We start from the raw sequence: 16147 nt of genomic DNA, 5'->3' as shown, positions 1-16147 counted from the left end.
ATTAGCAAGTATCTTGAAAATACTAGTTAAAAACATAAAAGTAGAAAAAATATAAAACAATATTACTAAGTTGCATCTAGTTTTTGATATAAAAATCATTTATAAATTTTCAATCAATACTTTTAAACAACTCGTTAGTAATACTCTTATTATTATTATTAAATCCACCGCATTTTTTTTATTGCCCAACCAAGGACTGGACATGTTCAGTTCGAACCAAAAACTATGAATTTTTTTAATTGAGTATTAAAAAAAATCTCAAGACAAATATGGAATATAGTCTTTTCTCAACCTCTTGTCAATGTTTGGAATACTGAAAACAAAAAATCTATAAATATACGCTTAATGGATTAGGATACAAATATGAATAAATATTTGTAAAATTTGTTAGTTACAAGTACAGGTACAAAAATTACAGTATCGATATCTATTTACTTGTACTGTAATACACATATCATAAGTTTATTTATAATTAAAATTTTAAATAAATTATTCTATACATATATTAAAGAAAAAAATTAGTGTTTTTATCTTCTAATTTAAGAATAAAATTCGATTTCATCTTTTAATTTTATTTTGATTTATTTTGATTCTTTAACTTCTAAAAATATTTTAAATTTATTTTTCTTTTAAAAACGTTAATTTTATTAATAATTTTTATATATTATTTTACGCTATTCATCTTCTTCTTCGACATGTAATATTCCATGCAACTATTTATATACATAAGGTAATGCATTATTGCAAGTCTAACTCCACTCCAAACATTTTCACATAAGTGCGGAGTCAGATACTATATATTGAATTGTTAGCATCACAAGAGTATAAAAAAATTTCAAATAATAAAAAGGAAAAAAATTTAAAAGTAACTTTAAGAACAATTTCTATTCAGTTGAAATCTAAAATATCCAAGTAAAAGGAGCAGATTTTCATGGATATAAATATAACTAGTGGCAAAAAAAAGAATTTGAGGAAAGAAAAACGAATGTTGAAATTGTCGTCTAGCAAAACATCGTGGGACTTGAAATCATCTTAAGAAAGTGCAGGATCATCTTAAGTATAATAGTGTGTGATGTGATTGCGTGAACTATTAACTGCATATAGTTATTTATTTATTTTCAATACTAATCGCTGGTAATAGAAGACAATGAAGGATTTCTCTAAGCTTATATGTGAACAGATTAAAAGGTTCAGCTGGAGTCTACTGATTGGTCAAATGAAAAATATGCAATTATTCAGTGCAAGTTTAAAATCACAATAGCCAAACACTGTAAAAGATAAAATTAGAAAGCAAATAAAAGAAAGCAACGTAATTCAACTTTGCTGCAGAAACATTTTACAAAAAGAGAGAATAAAGAAACAACAGTCACCCATGAATGCAATTTCTCATCACCATCAACTTCTTCAACTTTGCCATTTTTATTACCAATGCCACATAAATCTCGTCTGCCTTCTCCTCTCCCCATCTAAAGTAAGCACGTCTAAGACTCTTCTTCAGCAACAAGACACCAATAACTCCCCAAAAACCAATTACAAAGCCAACTGCTGTGACAAAGAAGAACCATATTTTTTCTACTTTATCTTTCTCATCGTCTTCACTACCTTTGCTTTCAGGATCTCGATGCAAATCAGCACCAGGACATTTTTTTATAATTGGAGATCCACAAAGATACGGGTTTTCAGCATAAATAGATGGGTCATTTAGAGTTAAGAAGTGGTTATCTTTGGGAATTGGTCCTGAAAGGTTATTGTTCGACAAGTTTAAATGACTCAGTGAAGTTAATGCTATCATGCTATTTGGAATTGTGCCTGAAAGGAGGTTATGTGACACATCCAATGATTCCAGTGATTTCATATCCCCTATCATCTTAGGGATCTGTCCTTTCAAACGATTGTTTGCCAAATTCAAGCCATGCAATCCAGTGAGCCAAGTTATTTCATTTGGAATGGATCCAACCAAATTATTTTCTGACAAGTCTATGTTTACCACTAACTTCAAGATTTTGATGTAATCAAGTTCCTTTCCTTTCATGACTTCTTTGACTTCCTCATTAGACCATGCAGACTCATTAATTGGCGGCTTTAGAACATCATCTAATGGCTTGTTTAGAGTCATTCCTCTAATATTGCCTATGCACCCCGGTATTAGACCACCTAATTTATTACGGGAAAGGTCCAAAATTTGCAATGTTGTGAGTTGGCATAGTTGTGATGGAATGCTACCGTTCAACATGTTTTGCCGCAATCTAAGAATTTGTAGTGAAGGAAAAGAGTTATTATTCCATGATGGTATACTCCCAGAAAGGTGATTCTCACCGAGATCCAGAATCAGCAATTGCTTCAAATTTCTCAAAGACATTGGAAGCTCCCCTTGAAGACTGTTATTGTTCAAATGCAACCATAACAATGAGGAAAGATTCACGAATGAGCTTGGAAACGCACCCGATAGCTTGTTGTATGACAAATTTATTTCTACCCATTCCCATCCCTCATTTTGCTTCCAACAATTTGGAATTTCACCAGATAAGTTATTCTTTGAAAGGTCAAGGCTGTATAGACGAGTTTGGCATAACGAGATTGGTATGGAACCATTTATGAGGTTATTTCCAAGAATCAAGTTCAGTAACTTTGGCATTATGTGCCCAATATTTTGTTGAAGAGAACCACTGATTTGGTTATTGGCGAGATTCAAATACTCCATATTTGTAGCAATTGAAGACCGTTCATGTCCTAAAGAAATTATTCCGTCCAACTTATTTGAAGAAAGATCCAAGTAAGCCAAATATGGAAGTTGACAGAGACTTCGAGGAATGGGGCCATTCAAAGAATTGTTTGAAATATCAAGATAGTCTAGATTTACAAGCTCCCCTAGACTTTGAGGGATGAAACCATATAATTTATTAGAAGAAAGACGTAAGCAATATAAATAGACAAGTTGGCTGAGGCTTCGAGGAATGGGACCACTGAGAAAATTGTTTGAAAGATCAAGGTATTGAAGATTTAAAAGCTCCCCTAGGCTTTGAGGGATAAAACCTTTGAATTTATTTGAAGAAATGGATAACGTATATAAATTGACAAGTTTACTTAGGTTTTGAGGGATAAAACCATAGAATTTATTAGAAGAAATGGATACAAAATTTAAATTGACAAGTTGAGTGAGAGTTTGACCAATGGAACCATCGAAAGAATTGTTTGAAAGATCAAGATAATATAGATTTACAAGCTCCCCTAGGCTTTGAAGGATGGTTCCACTGTAAAAATTGTTTGAAAGATCAAGATATTGTAGATTTACAAGTCCCCTAAGGCTTTGAGGGATAAAACCATTGAATTTATTAGAACGGAAGTTTAATCGAGTTAAATTAACAAGTTGTGCAATGTTACCTGGAAAGGTCCCATTCATCTTATTGTAAGACAGATCGAGTACTTCCAACTTTGATAGTTTTCCTAGAGAGGAGGGAATGAGCCCATGGAAAAAATTTGAATTGAGATCAAGGTACTTCAGATTTTCAAGTTGCCCCAACCAAGCTGGCAAGCCGTCACTGAATTCATTACTGTCTAAATACAGTACCTCCAAATCATACCTAATGCATCCAGATAATTCGTAGCTTCCAAATGGTTTTCCTTGAAGCTTGTTACTTGATAAATACAAGATCTTTAGATGACACATGTTTTCGAGAATTGATGAAAGAGAGCACTCCATAAGTGTCAGTTCATTGTAATCAAGGTAAACATAGACAAGTTTTTTCAACTCAGAAAACCATGAAGGAACTGAAGTGAAGCCGTTTTCAGAAAGGTAAAGGAACTGAAGAGAAGTCAAGTTCCGGAAAGCATCAGGAATTGGACCATGAAGCCCATTGACCGAAAGATCAAGACGCACAAGTTTGTTGAAGCTACGAAACCATGATGGAATTGAAGTGATATTGTTATGAGAAAGGTAAATGAATTGAATGGAAGTCATGTTTCTGATAGCATCAGGAATTGGACCAAGGTCATTGTATGATAGATCAAGATATGAAAGCGATGACATGTTCTGGAAAACATTGTGAAGAACAAGTTAGTTAACAATAACACAAGTAAATACATAAAAACAAGGAAGGAACCGTGGTTAGTACCTGGAACAAATTGTGTGTGTCCCCATCATTATAAACCCCACTCATGCCAAGGTGTTCTAGCGACTCAAGTTGAGAGATCCAATTAAAGTCGTTGTTTTGTATATCAAAATTATTGAAACCGAGATCAAGAAGGTACAACTTCTTAAGATTTCCCAAACTGGAGGGAACTTTCCAGCCAAAATTAGCAAAATAGAGAGATAGATACTCAAGGTGTTGCATGGAACCAAAGAACATTGGTATTGGACTGGAATTGAAATCATTTCCACTGAGGTCCAAATATGTCAAGTATTCCAACTGCAACAGGCTCAAATTAATATGAGGACCTTTTAACCCAAGTTTCTCCACGGGATTGTCACACTCTCTTAGCATCACTAATTCTCTTACTGGCATAATGAAATCTTCTGTTAACCAGGCACAAGGGTTCTGGAGATCAAGTTTGACAACATGTCCAGAGACATCGTCGCATCCTATTCCCTCCCATTGGCAACAATCAGTACCTTCCCAAGAGGAAAGCCTATTTGATAGATCGAGGAGGGACTCTTTGAAATTGATAAGAGCTACTCTCTCTCGTTCTATGCAGGATACGGTTGAATTTGCAGACAAACATAATTGAATTTGTGCAATTATTTCAACCAATAGCAAGAGGAACGCAAATGCAGCACTCACGTAACTTCTCATGTTTGGGAAAACAAAACAAGTACCATAACTAGGAATGGTTTCGATGTATGAATGTTTTTGGATGATGCCTTTCACTTGAATGTTTCGATTATCATCTTATCTGATCTCATGTCAAGTCAAACTTCAAGTTCATATCAAACTTAAAATAAAATCCGTTTACTTTTTCAGTCACCCTAGTGGAAGACCGACCACATTTTCAGTCAACCGCCATATTCGTCTACTCCAAGTGTGGAAGGGATTAATGAAGCTGATGTGGAAAGTAAACTGCTTCAATGCACCAGAAATTTCTGCATTAGACTTTTCGTTTGCCTTTAAGGTGCCCTGCTCTAGTGTTCTGTACAAATTATCCTATGGTCTTGTATAGTGTGAGATCCAAAAGATTTGCAACCAAAATAAATTTGTAATATTCTTTAATTTTCATCTAGGTTTATTCAAAATTAATTCAATTCACTCATTTTAAAAGAAAAATTCGATTTTTAGAAGAATATAAAATGCTCTCTCAAATGTTTTAGTACTAGAGCAAGCACAAATATAAAAATTCTTAGATTTCTCTGGTTAATAGACAAAGACATTGACTTGGTGACCACATTAATAGTAGGCATTCTTAAATTATTTCAAACTAATATAAATTGTAAACATTGAATTGAAAATTCAAAAATTGAAAAATAAATCACGCACACATATATACAGAAGCAAAAATTGCATTCCCTGTTCTGTTTTTAATCATGTGTTTTTAAGAACAAAATTAACTCTAGCTTAGAATAATCAGAAACAATTTATTACAAAATATAATTTGGGTAACTACACTCAGTCGTCGACGTGTGGAAGTAATTCATATGCGTAAGGAAATGGACGAGACTTCACATCAGGAAAAAGTTCAATCAAATTGATAGAGAAGTGGTAAAGGGCGTTAATGCGCGAGAAATTTTTTGCGTTGAACTTTGTGGCTGTTTGAGCAAATGAAATAGACCCAAATGCTTGAGAATTACTGGGAAAAACTAAGTTATGAAATATTATATACTTTTCGCCAATACAAGAGAATGTATTCACGTTTACATTGGATTTGTTTTCAATATATTATTTTCTATACTTTGAATTATTTCAGAACTCATTATCATCCCAAGAAATCACTTATGAAACAGCGAAGCACTTTAGTGGAGATCGACATTCAATTTTAAACAAAACATGTTGGAGTTTTCTATCAAATAATAATTTTGTGCCTAACCATATGTTACTATCTATATAAAATCAAAATTACAGCATAATCATGGATTAATCCTTATGAACCCATATTTCAATTCATGATGAAAACAGAATGTGGAAGAGTATCTGAATTCATCATTTTGAAGAGTATTTGAATTCATCATTGAAAATGATAAAGGTTATGAGATTAACAGTAGGTATGTGATCTTCTAGATGTAGAGCACCTTAAGCTTCTTTGTTGAATTTCTCTTCTGATAGAAATAAAGAAAAAAAGAACTAAAAAAGTACGTTCTATAACCTACTCTACAAATGGGAACCATAGCCTATTTATGTAACTTCCGTCAGTTACATTCAGAATTTTAATATTTCCAATTTGTCCCCTCATCAAACTAGAATATTACTTATGGTATCTACATAATAACTATTCATGAAAATTATGCCCTTAGTCATAAACTTTATATTAATTAGACCACTTTAATATTTTGGCTAATAAAATAATGGCCCTAACACATTTAATTATAATATATATATATATATATATATATATGACCCAAAATTGCTAACAATCTCCCACTGATCACAAATATATATACCCTTACAATCCTTATAAATGTGTTAGACTTTATGAGCTCAAAAATTGCCATTACATGCCTTGAGCATATTCCAAAAATCTCGTCCATTGATTACATTGCCACATAGAACCAAAACAGTTTCTATTGTATCAATCACAACTAAACACATCAATGATCACTAATGCTGACAAAATCAAATGACATAGACTCATTATAAAATGTGTAGCATGAAAATTACATGAAGGTGGCCAGTACACGTCTATTTTCAACTAGTCCTACTTTATCTCAATGAGATCATTTAATAACCATAATGTACAAAGTGTAATAACTGAATAACAAACCATTTATATATATATATATATATATATATATATATATAAAACCAAATATATCCAAAAGTCTATGTATGCATACATAAAATCAAACATAGAACATAAAGTACATAAAACTGACCAACTCCCACTAAACCAAATATTCCTCAAACTGTAAAACACCCATGTGAGCAACATGCTTATGAAAGACCTTGGATGAAAGTCCCTTAGTAAGAGGATCTGCTATCATGGAGTTTGTCCCTAAGTGTTCTGTGAAAATCTGTCCACTCAGTACCCTTTCCTTAACAATTAGGAACTTGATGTTAATGTGCTTTAACTTGATCGAGCTCCTATTCTTGTTAGAATATAATACAGTTGATTTGTTGTCACAATATAACTTAAGTGGTCTTTCAATTCCTTCCACAATTTGCAGCCCTGTTACAAAAGTTTTTAGCCATATTCCATAATTTGATGCCTCATAGCATGCTACAAATTCTGCTGCCATAGTGGATGAAGCAGTAAGGGTTTGCTTGGCACTGCGCCAAGAAACTGCACCACCAGTTAACATGAAAATGTAACCTGAAGTGGATCTTAAACTATCTTGGTAAATTGCAAAATCTGAATCATAATACCCAATGATCTCCAACTGGTCTGACTTCTTGTGTGTGAGCATATAATCATTTGTTCTCTTTAAATACCTCATAACCCTTTTGGCTGCTTTCCAATGATCCATTCCTGGATTGCTTAAATATTTGCCTAATACCCCAACTATGTATGCTATATCTGGACGCGAACATACTTGGACATACATCAAACTCCCTACAGCTGATGCATAGGGAATCTTCTGCATTTCTTTAATTTTCAAATTTTCTTTTGGGCCTTATTTGAGACTGAACTTGTCTCCCTTAGCAACAGAGGTATCCCCTACTTTACATTCCTGCATGCCAAATCTTTGAAGTACTTTTTCGATATAGTTCCTTTATGATAACTTGATGAATAATTTGATGAAATTTGTGGTGCCATTGACGAGATGACTGTTTTAGTCCATAAATGGATTTTGTTAGTTTGCAAACCATATTCTTTGGGTCTCCTAACACAAAGTTTTCTAGTTGCATTATATAAATTGTTTCATCAATGTTGCCATTGAGAAATGTCATCCTAACATCCATTTGATGGAGTTCCATATCATAATGTGCAACGAGAGCCATGATTGCCTAAAAGAATCCTTTGATGAAACTAGAGAAAAGGTCTCTTTAAAATCAATCCCTTCCTTTTGAGTATAGCTCTTAGCCATGAGACGAGCCTTATATTTCTTTACATTACCATTAGAATCTCACTTGGTCTTAAATATCTATTTGCAACTAATTGGTTTCACACCTTCTGGTAATGGGACAAATTGTCAAACTTTATTATCTTGCATGTATAAGAAACAGGTATGCATATTTGGAGTAATCATCTATGAATGATATAAAATATTGTTGTATATTCCAAGAAGGTATAGGAAATGGCCCACAAATGTCCATATGTATCAACTCTAAGGCGTTCGTAGCTCTACACGCACCTAATTTCTTTGTTTTGGACTGTTTACTTTTAACGCATTCAACACAAATATCAAAGTTTGTGAAGTCAATGGAATCCAAGATCCCATTTGACACAAGTTGTTCAACTCTATTTTTAGAGATCTGACTTAGGCGCCTATGCCATAATGCTCCTGAGTTAATATTGTCAATTTTATGCTTAGTACCACGTGATTCTGCATTTAAGGATTCACTGTAAGTAGTTACAGTGTCAAGCAAATATAGATTATCATAAGCCAAGAGTAAATCAGTTTCAACAATATATGAATTAAAAGACAAACTGAACATATTGTTTTCAAATGAACACAAATAACCTAACTTGTCCAAATAAGAAACTGAAACCAAATTTTGTCACTGTAAGTAGTTACAGTGTCAAGCAAATATAGATTATCATAAGCCAAAAGTAAATCAGTTTCAACAATATCTGAATTAAAAGACAAACTGAACATATTGTTTTCAAATGAACACAAATAACCTAACTTGTCCAAATAAGAAACTGAAACCAAATTTTGTCTAAATGACGATACAACAAAAGTGTCTTTTAAATCCAAATAAAATTCAATACATAATAATAATCTAAAATGCCTTATAGCTTCCACCTCCATTGATTTTCCATGTCCAACATATATCCATCTTTCAGAATCAATTGGCTTTTGGTAACTCAGGCAACCCTGCATTGAAACACTGATGTTAGTAGTAGCACCAGAATTTAACCACCAAGTGTTTCTAGGTACTGAAGCTAAATTGACCTCAAAACAGACCAAAGTAATAAACATACCTTTCCTTGCACGCCATGCGTGATATTTGGTGCATTTCTTCTTTATATGTCTAGGTAGATTGCAAAAGAAACAGTTGTCACCCTGATTTTGTTTCTTTTGTGCTTGACCATTAGCAACTTCATTCTTAGGATCCTTAATTTTCTTTCTTTTACCCTTGTCTTTAGATGTGCTTACAACATGAGCACTTTTTGTTCTTTCTTGCTTCATCCTTTCCTCTTTTTGTACACAGTATAAGATGAGCTCATTAAGATACCATTTCTCCTTTTGACAGTTATAAGATATCTTAAACTGACCAAACTGTGAAGGAAGAGAAATCAATACTAAATGATGAGCAAGTCTTCCGACAGCTCAAGCTTTAGTACCTTAAGTTTTGAAGCAATATTTGACATTTCCATAATGTATTCCCTCACATTTCCTTTGCCCTGATATTTCATGGAAATCAAGCTCTGAAGAAAAGCACTTGTTTTCGCCTTATCGCTTTTTGCAAAGCGTTTTTCAATTTCAGCAAAGAAATCTTTGGCACTTGTTATCTCTTCAGAGATAGCATCCCTAAAGACCTCAGGAATGCTGCGTTTAATGATCATAAGACTCATGCAATTTAAGCCATCTCATTTCTCATAATCCTTCCTCTCTTCAGAGGTACTAGAATCTGTAGGAGAAGTGGGTTTCTCAATCCTTAATGCAAGGTCAAGATCCATGCAACCAAGAACAATTTTCATGTTCTCTTTCCAGTCCTTAAAATTTGTTCCATTAAGAATCGGAACTGAATTCAAATTAACAGATATTGAAGCAATAGTAGCTGAAAAGAGAACAAAACAAATAATTTAATTATGCTCACATTATAATAAAATTCAATCATCAATATGTTTAAATAATGGCATAACTCATCTCAAGATACCTAGTGCATCATCAATATCAAGTCTTTGGACACTAATATTAATTGCTAGTGGTACCCTTGTTGTGATGGTCAAACATTGATAATAAAACATATCAAATAATAAACCTCTCTTTGGATTGATTTATCATTCACAAGCAAAACCTCATAATTATCACATGTTTACCATCACAGGTGTGCATGCAATCCAGCCAAGTATTAATCTTCCTTTAACCCGATTCACACTCAGATGGATAAAAATACGCACAAACATTTAACATTTCTTATGAACAATCTACACAAAAGAGGTCATTTTGGTGATTTTTTGATTCAATTAGCTCATTTAAAATGCTAAACTGTTGTATAAAATATACAAACAATAACCAAAATTTGAATATTGATATACCAAATCCTAAAAAAAAACTCCATACGATTTCAATGTATCTGAATTACAGTATTATAATAATAATATTACAATAATGGTATCCAAATGACATAATGTCACGCAGTCGCAATCATAAAAATAGAATCAATATGCACTGGAAAACATTTAGTGCATCGGCGTACAATTTCAAATTAGAATCCAATACACAATTTCAAATAGTATCACAATTTCAAATAGCATGATGGCATAATATCCAATACTATCTAATACAAATACGCATAACAACATAATATTCAATATTCAATACTAATACTATTCAAATTGCAATTTCAAATACGCATAATAGCATAAAATTGAGCATCACAATTTCAATAATTGCAATAATATCCAATACGCATAATAGCATGATTTGCGTCATTAAAGCATTGCAATAGTGATAGCGCTCGTTCAATATTCAATATATATAATAGCGCGGCATTTGTATCATTACATCATAGTACAATAACAAACCTAAATGGAAACCTAAATTAAATCCCAATTTTGAAACCCTAATTTCAAAATTTTCAAAATCATACACGAATTATGTATAGGTGACTCTAATACCAATTGTTGGGATTTTCTATCAAAAAATAATTGTGCCTAACCACATGTTACTATCCATATAGAATTAAAATTACAGCACAATCATAAATTAATCTTTATGAACCTATACCCTAATTCATGATGAAAATAGAATGTGGAAGCGTACCTGAATTCGCCATTGGGAATGATAAAGGTTATGAGATTGACAATGGGTATGTGATCTTCCAAATGTAAAACACCTTAGGTTTCCTTTTTGAGTTTCTCTTCTGATGGGGATAAAGAAAAAAAGAACTGAAAAAGTATGTTCTATGACCTGCTTTACAAATGGGGACCATAACCCATTTATGTAACTTTTGTCAGCTACATTTAGAATTTTAATATTTCCAATTTAGCTTCTCATCAAATTAGAATATTACTTATGGTATCTACACAATAACTATTCATGATAATTATGCCCTTAGCCATAAACTTTATATTAATTAGACCACTTTAATATTTTGGCTAATAAAATAATGGCCCTAACACATTTAATTATGTAATATATATATATATATATATATATATATATATATGTATGTATGTATGTATAACCCAAAATTGCAAACAAAACATTCCTCTAATTTCGTTGTCATGATTTCATACTTACAACCAAAATCAAATAACTCCTTTCAATAACATATTAAGTTCAATGAACTCTAGAAATATTTTCTATGCAAAATATTTATCAGAGTGATGTTCATCTTGAACCAGAAAAAAAAAGTGACGTACATTTTCATCACAATCATCTTCATCAAAGGGGATTCTGTTTATGAAAGATATATTCTTTCAACATAAACTCATGTGTCCTCTTCTATACAAATAAAGCAAGTTATATGTGATCTTGATTGAGTAATTTCATAGGTTTCTGTGTGTCTTATTCTACACCAGGATCCAATTTGAATTGTGCTTAATAACCAATGTTTGGATTCAGAAAATTATATAATACTCACATAGGTTGAGCAATTTTTTTTATTGTTTGTGAGCATAACATACTATTAAACTCGTTGGACACGCACAAACAACATCCACTAAACAAAAATTTAATAATAACATATAAGACATCATTATTTCGATACACTAACCAGAAATTCAATAAAATTACTAAAAGGGAATGAAAAATTAGTTTAAGGATCAAGTCTATATCCATCCAAAGCTAATCCCTGATGCATATTATTGAGCATAAAATAACTATTATCTTCATAAACACAATATTAGTGAGATGACGGAGGAAAAATCAAATTTCTCAATCGCTGAAATAATAATCATCTTCACACTTTAGAACAACAATATTATATAACACCAATTAAGCGTATAAAAAGATCAAAACACACAAGCTTTAAAAGGAAAAAACGACAACATTATAGAATGCATCATTTGAGAAAACTTGTTAAGACTACTAATTAAGCTATGACCTGAGGAGAAGGTACCATATTATAAAGATGAAAATGATTATAGTACGTAACATCATTGGACATTGAATTTGAACTGAAACAATAGGAGTAAAAATATTTTGCACAACTCACAAATTTAATTTGAAACTGAAACTAAAAGTAAAACTAAAATACACTTGAATTATTATAAAATATGGACCGCCCACAAGATTTATTTGAAAGTGCATTGATTGTCAACTATTCATCAAAGTATGTTCTCCATATTCACCTCTTAAGCCTTGCTACCCTTACCATTATTGCTACATGAATCTTATCGACAATCTCATCCACGTTATGAAAGTATGCATTCCTCCAATTCTTCTTCAACAGAAGAGTTCCAAAGAACGCCCAAAATCCTATTATAAACCCAAGCGTAGTGACAAAGTAAAACAACAATTTTTCTTTCTTATCACTCTTGTCTTCTTGGCCCATGTTGGTAGGTACTCCATCACAGTTAATGTTGACAAGTTTTCCACAAAGATAAGGATTGCCAACAAAAGATTGTTGATATAGATGATATAGTTGGGCCATTAGATCAAGATGAGAGTGGACCAAGTGAAGAGAACAGCCCAAATGTAAGGCCCAAAAGGAAGATTACAAGACCAGCAAATTAGAATGATTATGTTCACTGAGAGAAGAGTTTATTATCTCTTATTTTCTTATTTTAAAAAACTATATTTGTCTTGTTATGAGATTACGTTGTAGGGGAATCTTTTCTGTTATGATTTTATGTGACTTTTCTGCAGAAGTACGTTAGAACTTATGAAGAATTTATAAACCATTGTAAATAATTATTTTAAGGAATGAAAAATCAATATCCTTAAGTTTTCCTTTCTGGAGGACTGGTACCTCGAATACCAGATTTCTGACCCCCACCTCCTATCTTCAAGTCAGCTTCCAAAATTAGATTAGACTGTGCACATTTTGACGAGTCAAACGCATTGGATTGGATATTTGCGATAACTCATTTTTTCGAGTACTACCAAACTCCAGAATCAGAACGATTGCAAATCTTTTCCTTCTACCTGGACAGTCCGGCTCTCAGCTGGTTCTAGTGGATGGAACGTAACAACATGCTTCGATCTTGGAAAGAATTTTTGCAATCTTTAGAAACTCGTTTTGCCCCATTTGCCCCATTACGCTTTCAAAACGTCAAAGCCCATCTCTACAAGCTATCTCAAACTGGCTTGGTGCTTCAATATTTGAACGAATTTGAGGGTCTTGCTAATCACGTCACTGACATGCCTCCATCATTTTTGCTCGAGTGCTTTATTTTCAGGTTTTGTTCAGATATTCAACGCAAAGTGCTCGCATTTTAGCCAGTATCATTTTCTGAAGCAGCAGAGTTGACCAAGCTTCACGAAGACAAATTTAATTCAATGGTGCCCTCCAAGCGAAGTCATTCAATACCAGTGAATCAACCTTCCCCGGCACCTTATCGCCCTGCTCTGCTCCCCACACCGGTAACACCAAAAATCCCATTCAAACGCTTTTCTGCTTCAGAGATGCAGGCTCACCATGATAGAGGTCTCTACTATAATTGCAATAAGAAATACAATCAAGGTCACCGTTGTAAGTCTCACTTCTTCCTTCTCGTGCACAATGATGATGAGATCACTACCCTGGAACTTTCGATTGAAGACTCTCCTGCTTCTGACACTTCTGATTCTGCTCAGCTAAGCTTTAATGCCTTGTCAGGTCATTTCAACCTGCAAATCTTTCGAATTAAGGGGCAAATTCTGGACCATCCAATCCCGGTTCTTCTCGATAGCAGGAGCTCTCATAACTTCCTTCAATCCAAACAAGCTCATGAATTGGGCCTTCCTTGCAGTCCCACAAAACCTCTCTCAGTCATGGTTGGGAATGGAGATGCGTTGACTTGCTCTCAGCAAGTGGAGTATTTGGGACACGTGGTTAGTGCTGGGTCTGTTGGACCTGATCATTCCAAAATTGAGGCAATGATGAATTGGCCACCACCCACTTCTATCAAGGCATTGAAAGGATTTTTGGGCTTAACAGGATTTTATCAAAAATTCATTAGTGATTATGCTTCTTTGGCATCTTCTCTCACGGATTTGCTTCGCAAAGATGCCTTTCATTGGTCCCTGGAAGCACAAACAGCATTTGAGAAACTTAAAGAGACTATGTCAACAGCCCTGGTACTTGCTCTTCCCAATTTTTCAAAGCCTTTTGTGGTCCAATCGGATGCATCTAGCACAGTCATGGGGCTATCCTTTCTTAAGATCAACATCCAATAGCATTTTTCAGCAAAAAGTTCTGCTTCCGGATGATGCAAGCTTCTACATATTTGCTAAAATTACATGCAATCACAACTGCCATCAAGAAGTGGCATCAATACCTTCTGGGACATTTCTTCATTATTCAGACAGATCACAAACCCCTCAAAGATCTCTTGACTCAAACAGTGCAGACTCCGGAACAACAATTTACATGAGCAAACTCATTGGCTACAATTATACAATCCAATATTGTTCCGGACATTCAAATGTAGCTGCGGATGCACTATCCCGCATCACTAAGGAGGTTGCTGCTGGTTAGCATTATGTTCTCACTGTTCCTTATTTCCAATTTCTGGAGGAATTACGTTCAACTCTACAACTTGATCCAATTTTCTCCAAACTTCAACAAGATATTAGCCAAGATACAACATCATTTTCATATTACAAAATTCACGATGGATTGGTTTTCTATAAAGAAAAGATTTGGCTGCCAGCTACTTCACCTTTTCGTGAGACCCTTATGACTGAATTTCATTCCACACCCTTGGGGGGGGGCACTTAGGACTGGTCCAGACGCTTCACTGTTTACAAGAGAATTTCTTCTGGCCCTCAATGACCAAATATGTGAAGACCTTCATATGCAAATGCGTTATTTGTCAACAAATTAAATATGTATCTCAGAAACTTGCTGGTCTACTTCAACCAATTCCTCCACCAACTCGTGTTTGGGAAGATTTGGCCATGGATTTCATCATTGGCCTTCCCCATCTCGTTGTTATACAGCGATTTATGTTGTTGTAGATCGTTTCTCCAAGGCTGGCTATTTTGCACCCCTTCCCACTCAATTTTCAGCTTATCAAGTGACTCACATCTTCCTTACTTTGGTTGGCAAACTCCATAGCATGCCCAAAAGCATAATTTCTGACCGTGATCCTTTATTTTTTAGCAAATTTTGGCAAGAGTTGTTCAAAGCAAGTGGCACACAACTTTGCATATCTTCAGCTTACCACCTGAAGTCTGATGGACAATCTGAGGTGCTCAATCGTACTCTAGAGCAATATTTACAGGTTTATTGTCATGATCAAACTTCACAGCGAAGTTAGTACATTCCTTGGGCTGAGTGGTGTTATAATACTGCTATTCATTCAACTACTGGATACACCCCATTTGAGATTGTTTACAGTCATTCCCCTCCATCTTTACCAGGATACTTGTTAGGCCAATCTAATGTGGAAGTTGTCAATCATATGCTTAGTTCACGTGGTCTTGACTAAATTACGTCGTAATTTGCACAAAGCTCAGGAATGCATGAAGTTGTTGGCGGATGCTCATCGTCGAGATGTCCAATTTGATGTGAACACTTGG

The 16147-nt window shown here is 33.9% G+C and overlaps 1 protein-coding gene across 1 annotated transcript; it reads right to left on the bottom strand.

The window, feature by feature from the left end:
• Positions 1-1211: 1211 nt before the first annotated feature.
• LOC113873396 (receptor-like protein EIX2) lies at positions 1212-4833 on the bottom strand. Its single transcript, XM_027511497.1, has 2 exons — positions 4113-4833; positions 1212-4030 (listed from the first exon to the last, which is right to left on the bottom strand). Exons 1-2 carry the CDS (start codon positions 4788-4790, stop codon positions 1367-1369), a joined length of 3342 nt encoding a protein of 1113 aa, XP_027367298.1. The 5' UTR covers positions 4791-4833; the 3' UTR covers positions 1212-1366.
• Between the last annotated feature and the right edge of the window lie 11314 nt (positions 4834-16147).

Source organism: Abrus precatorius, unplaced genomic scaffold, assembly GCF_003935025.1.
Source record: "Abrus precatorius isolate BTA unplaced genomic scaffold, Abrus_2018 Scaffold7, whole genome shotgun sequence".
NCBI classification, from domain to species: domain Eukaryota; kingdom Viridiplantae; phylum Streptophyta; class Magnoliopsida; order Fabales; family Fabaceae; genus Abrus; species Abrus precatorius.
The sequence above is the reverse complement of the archived record's forward strand: the minus strand, read 5'-3'. Positions and strand labels throughout refer to the sequence as shown.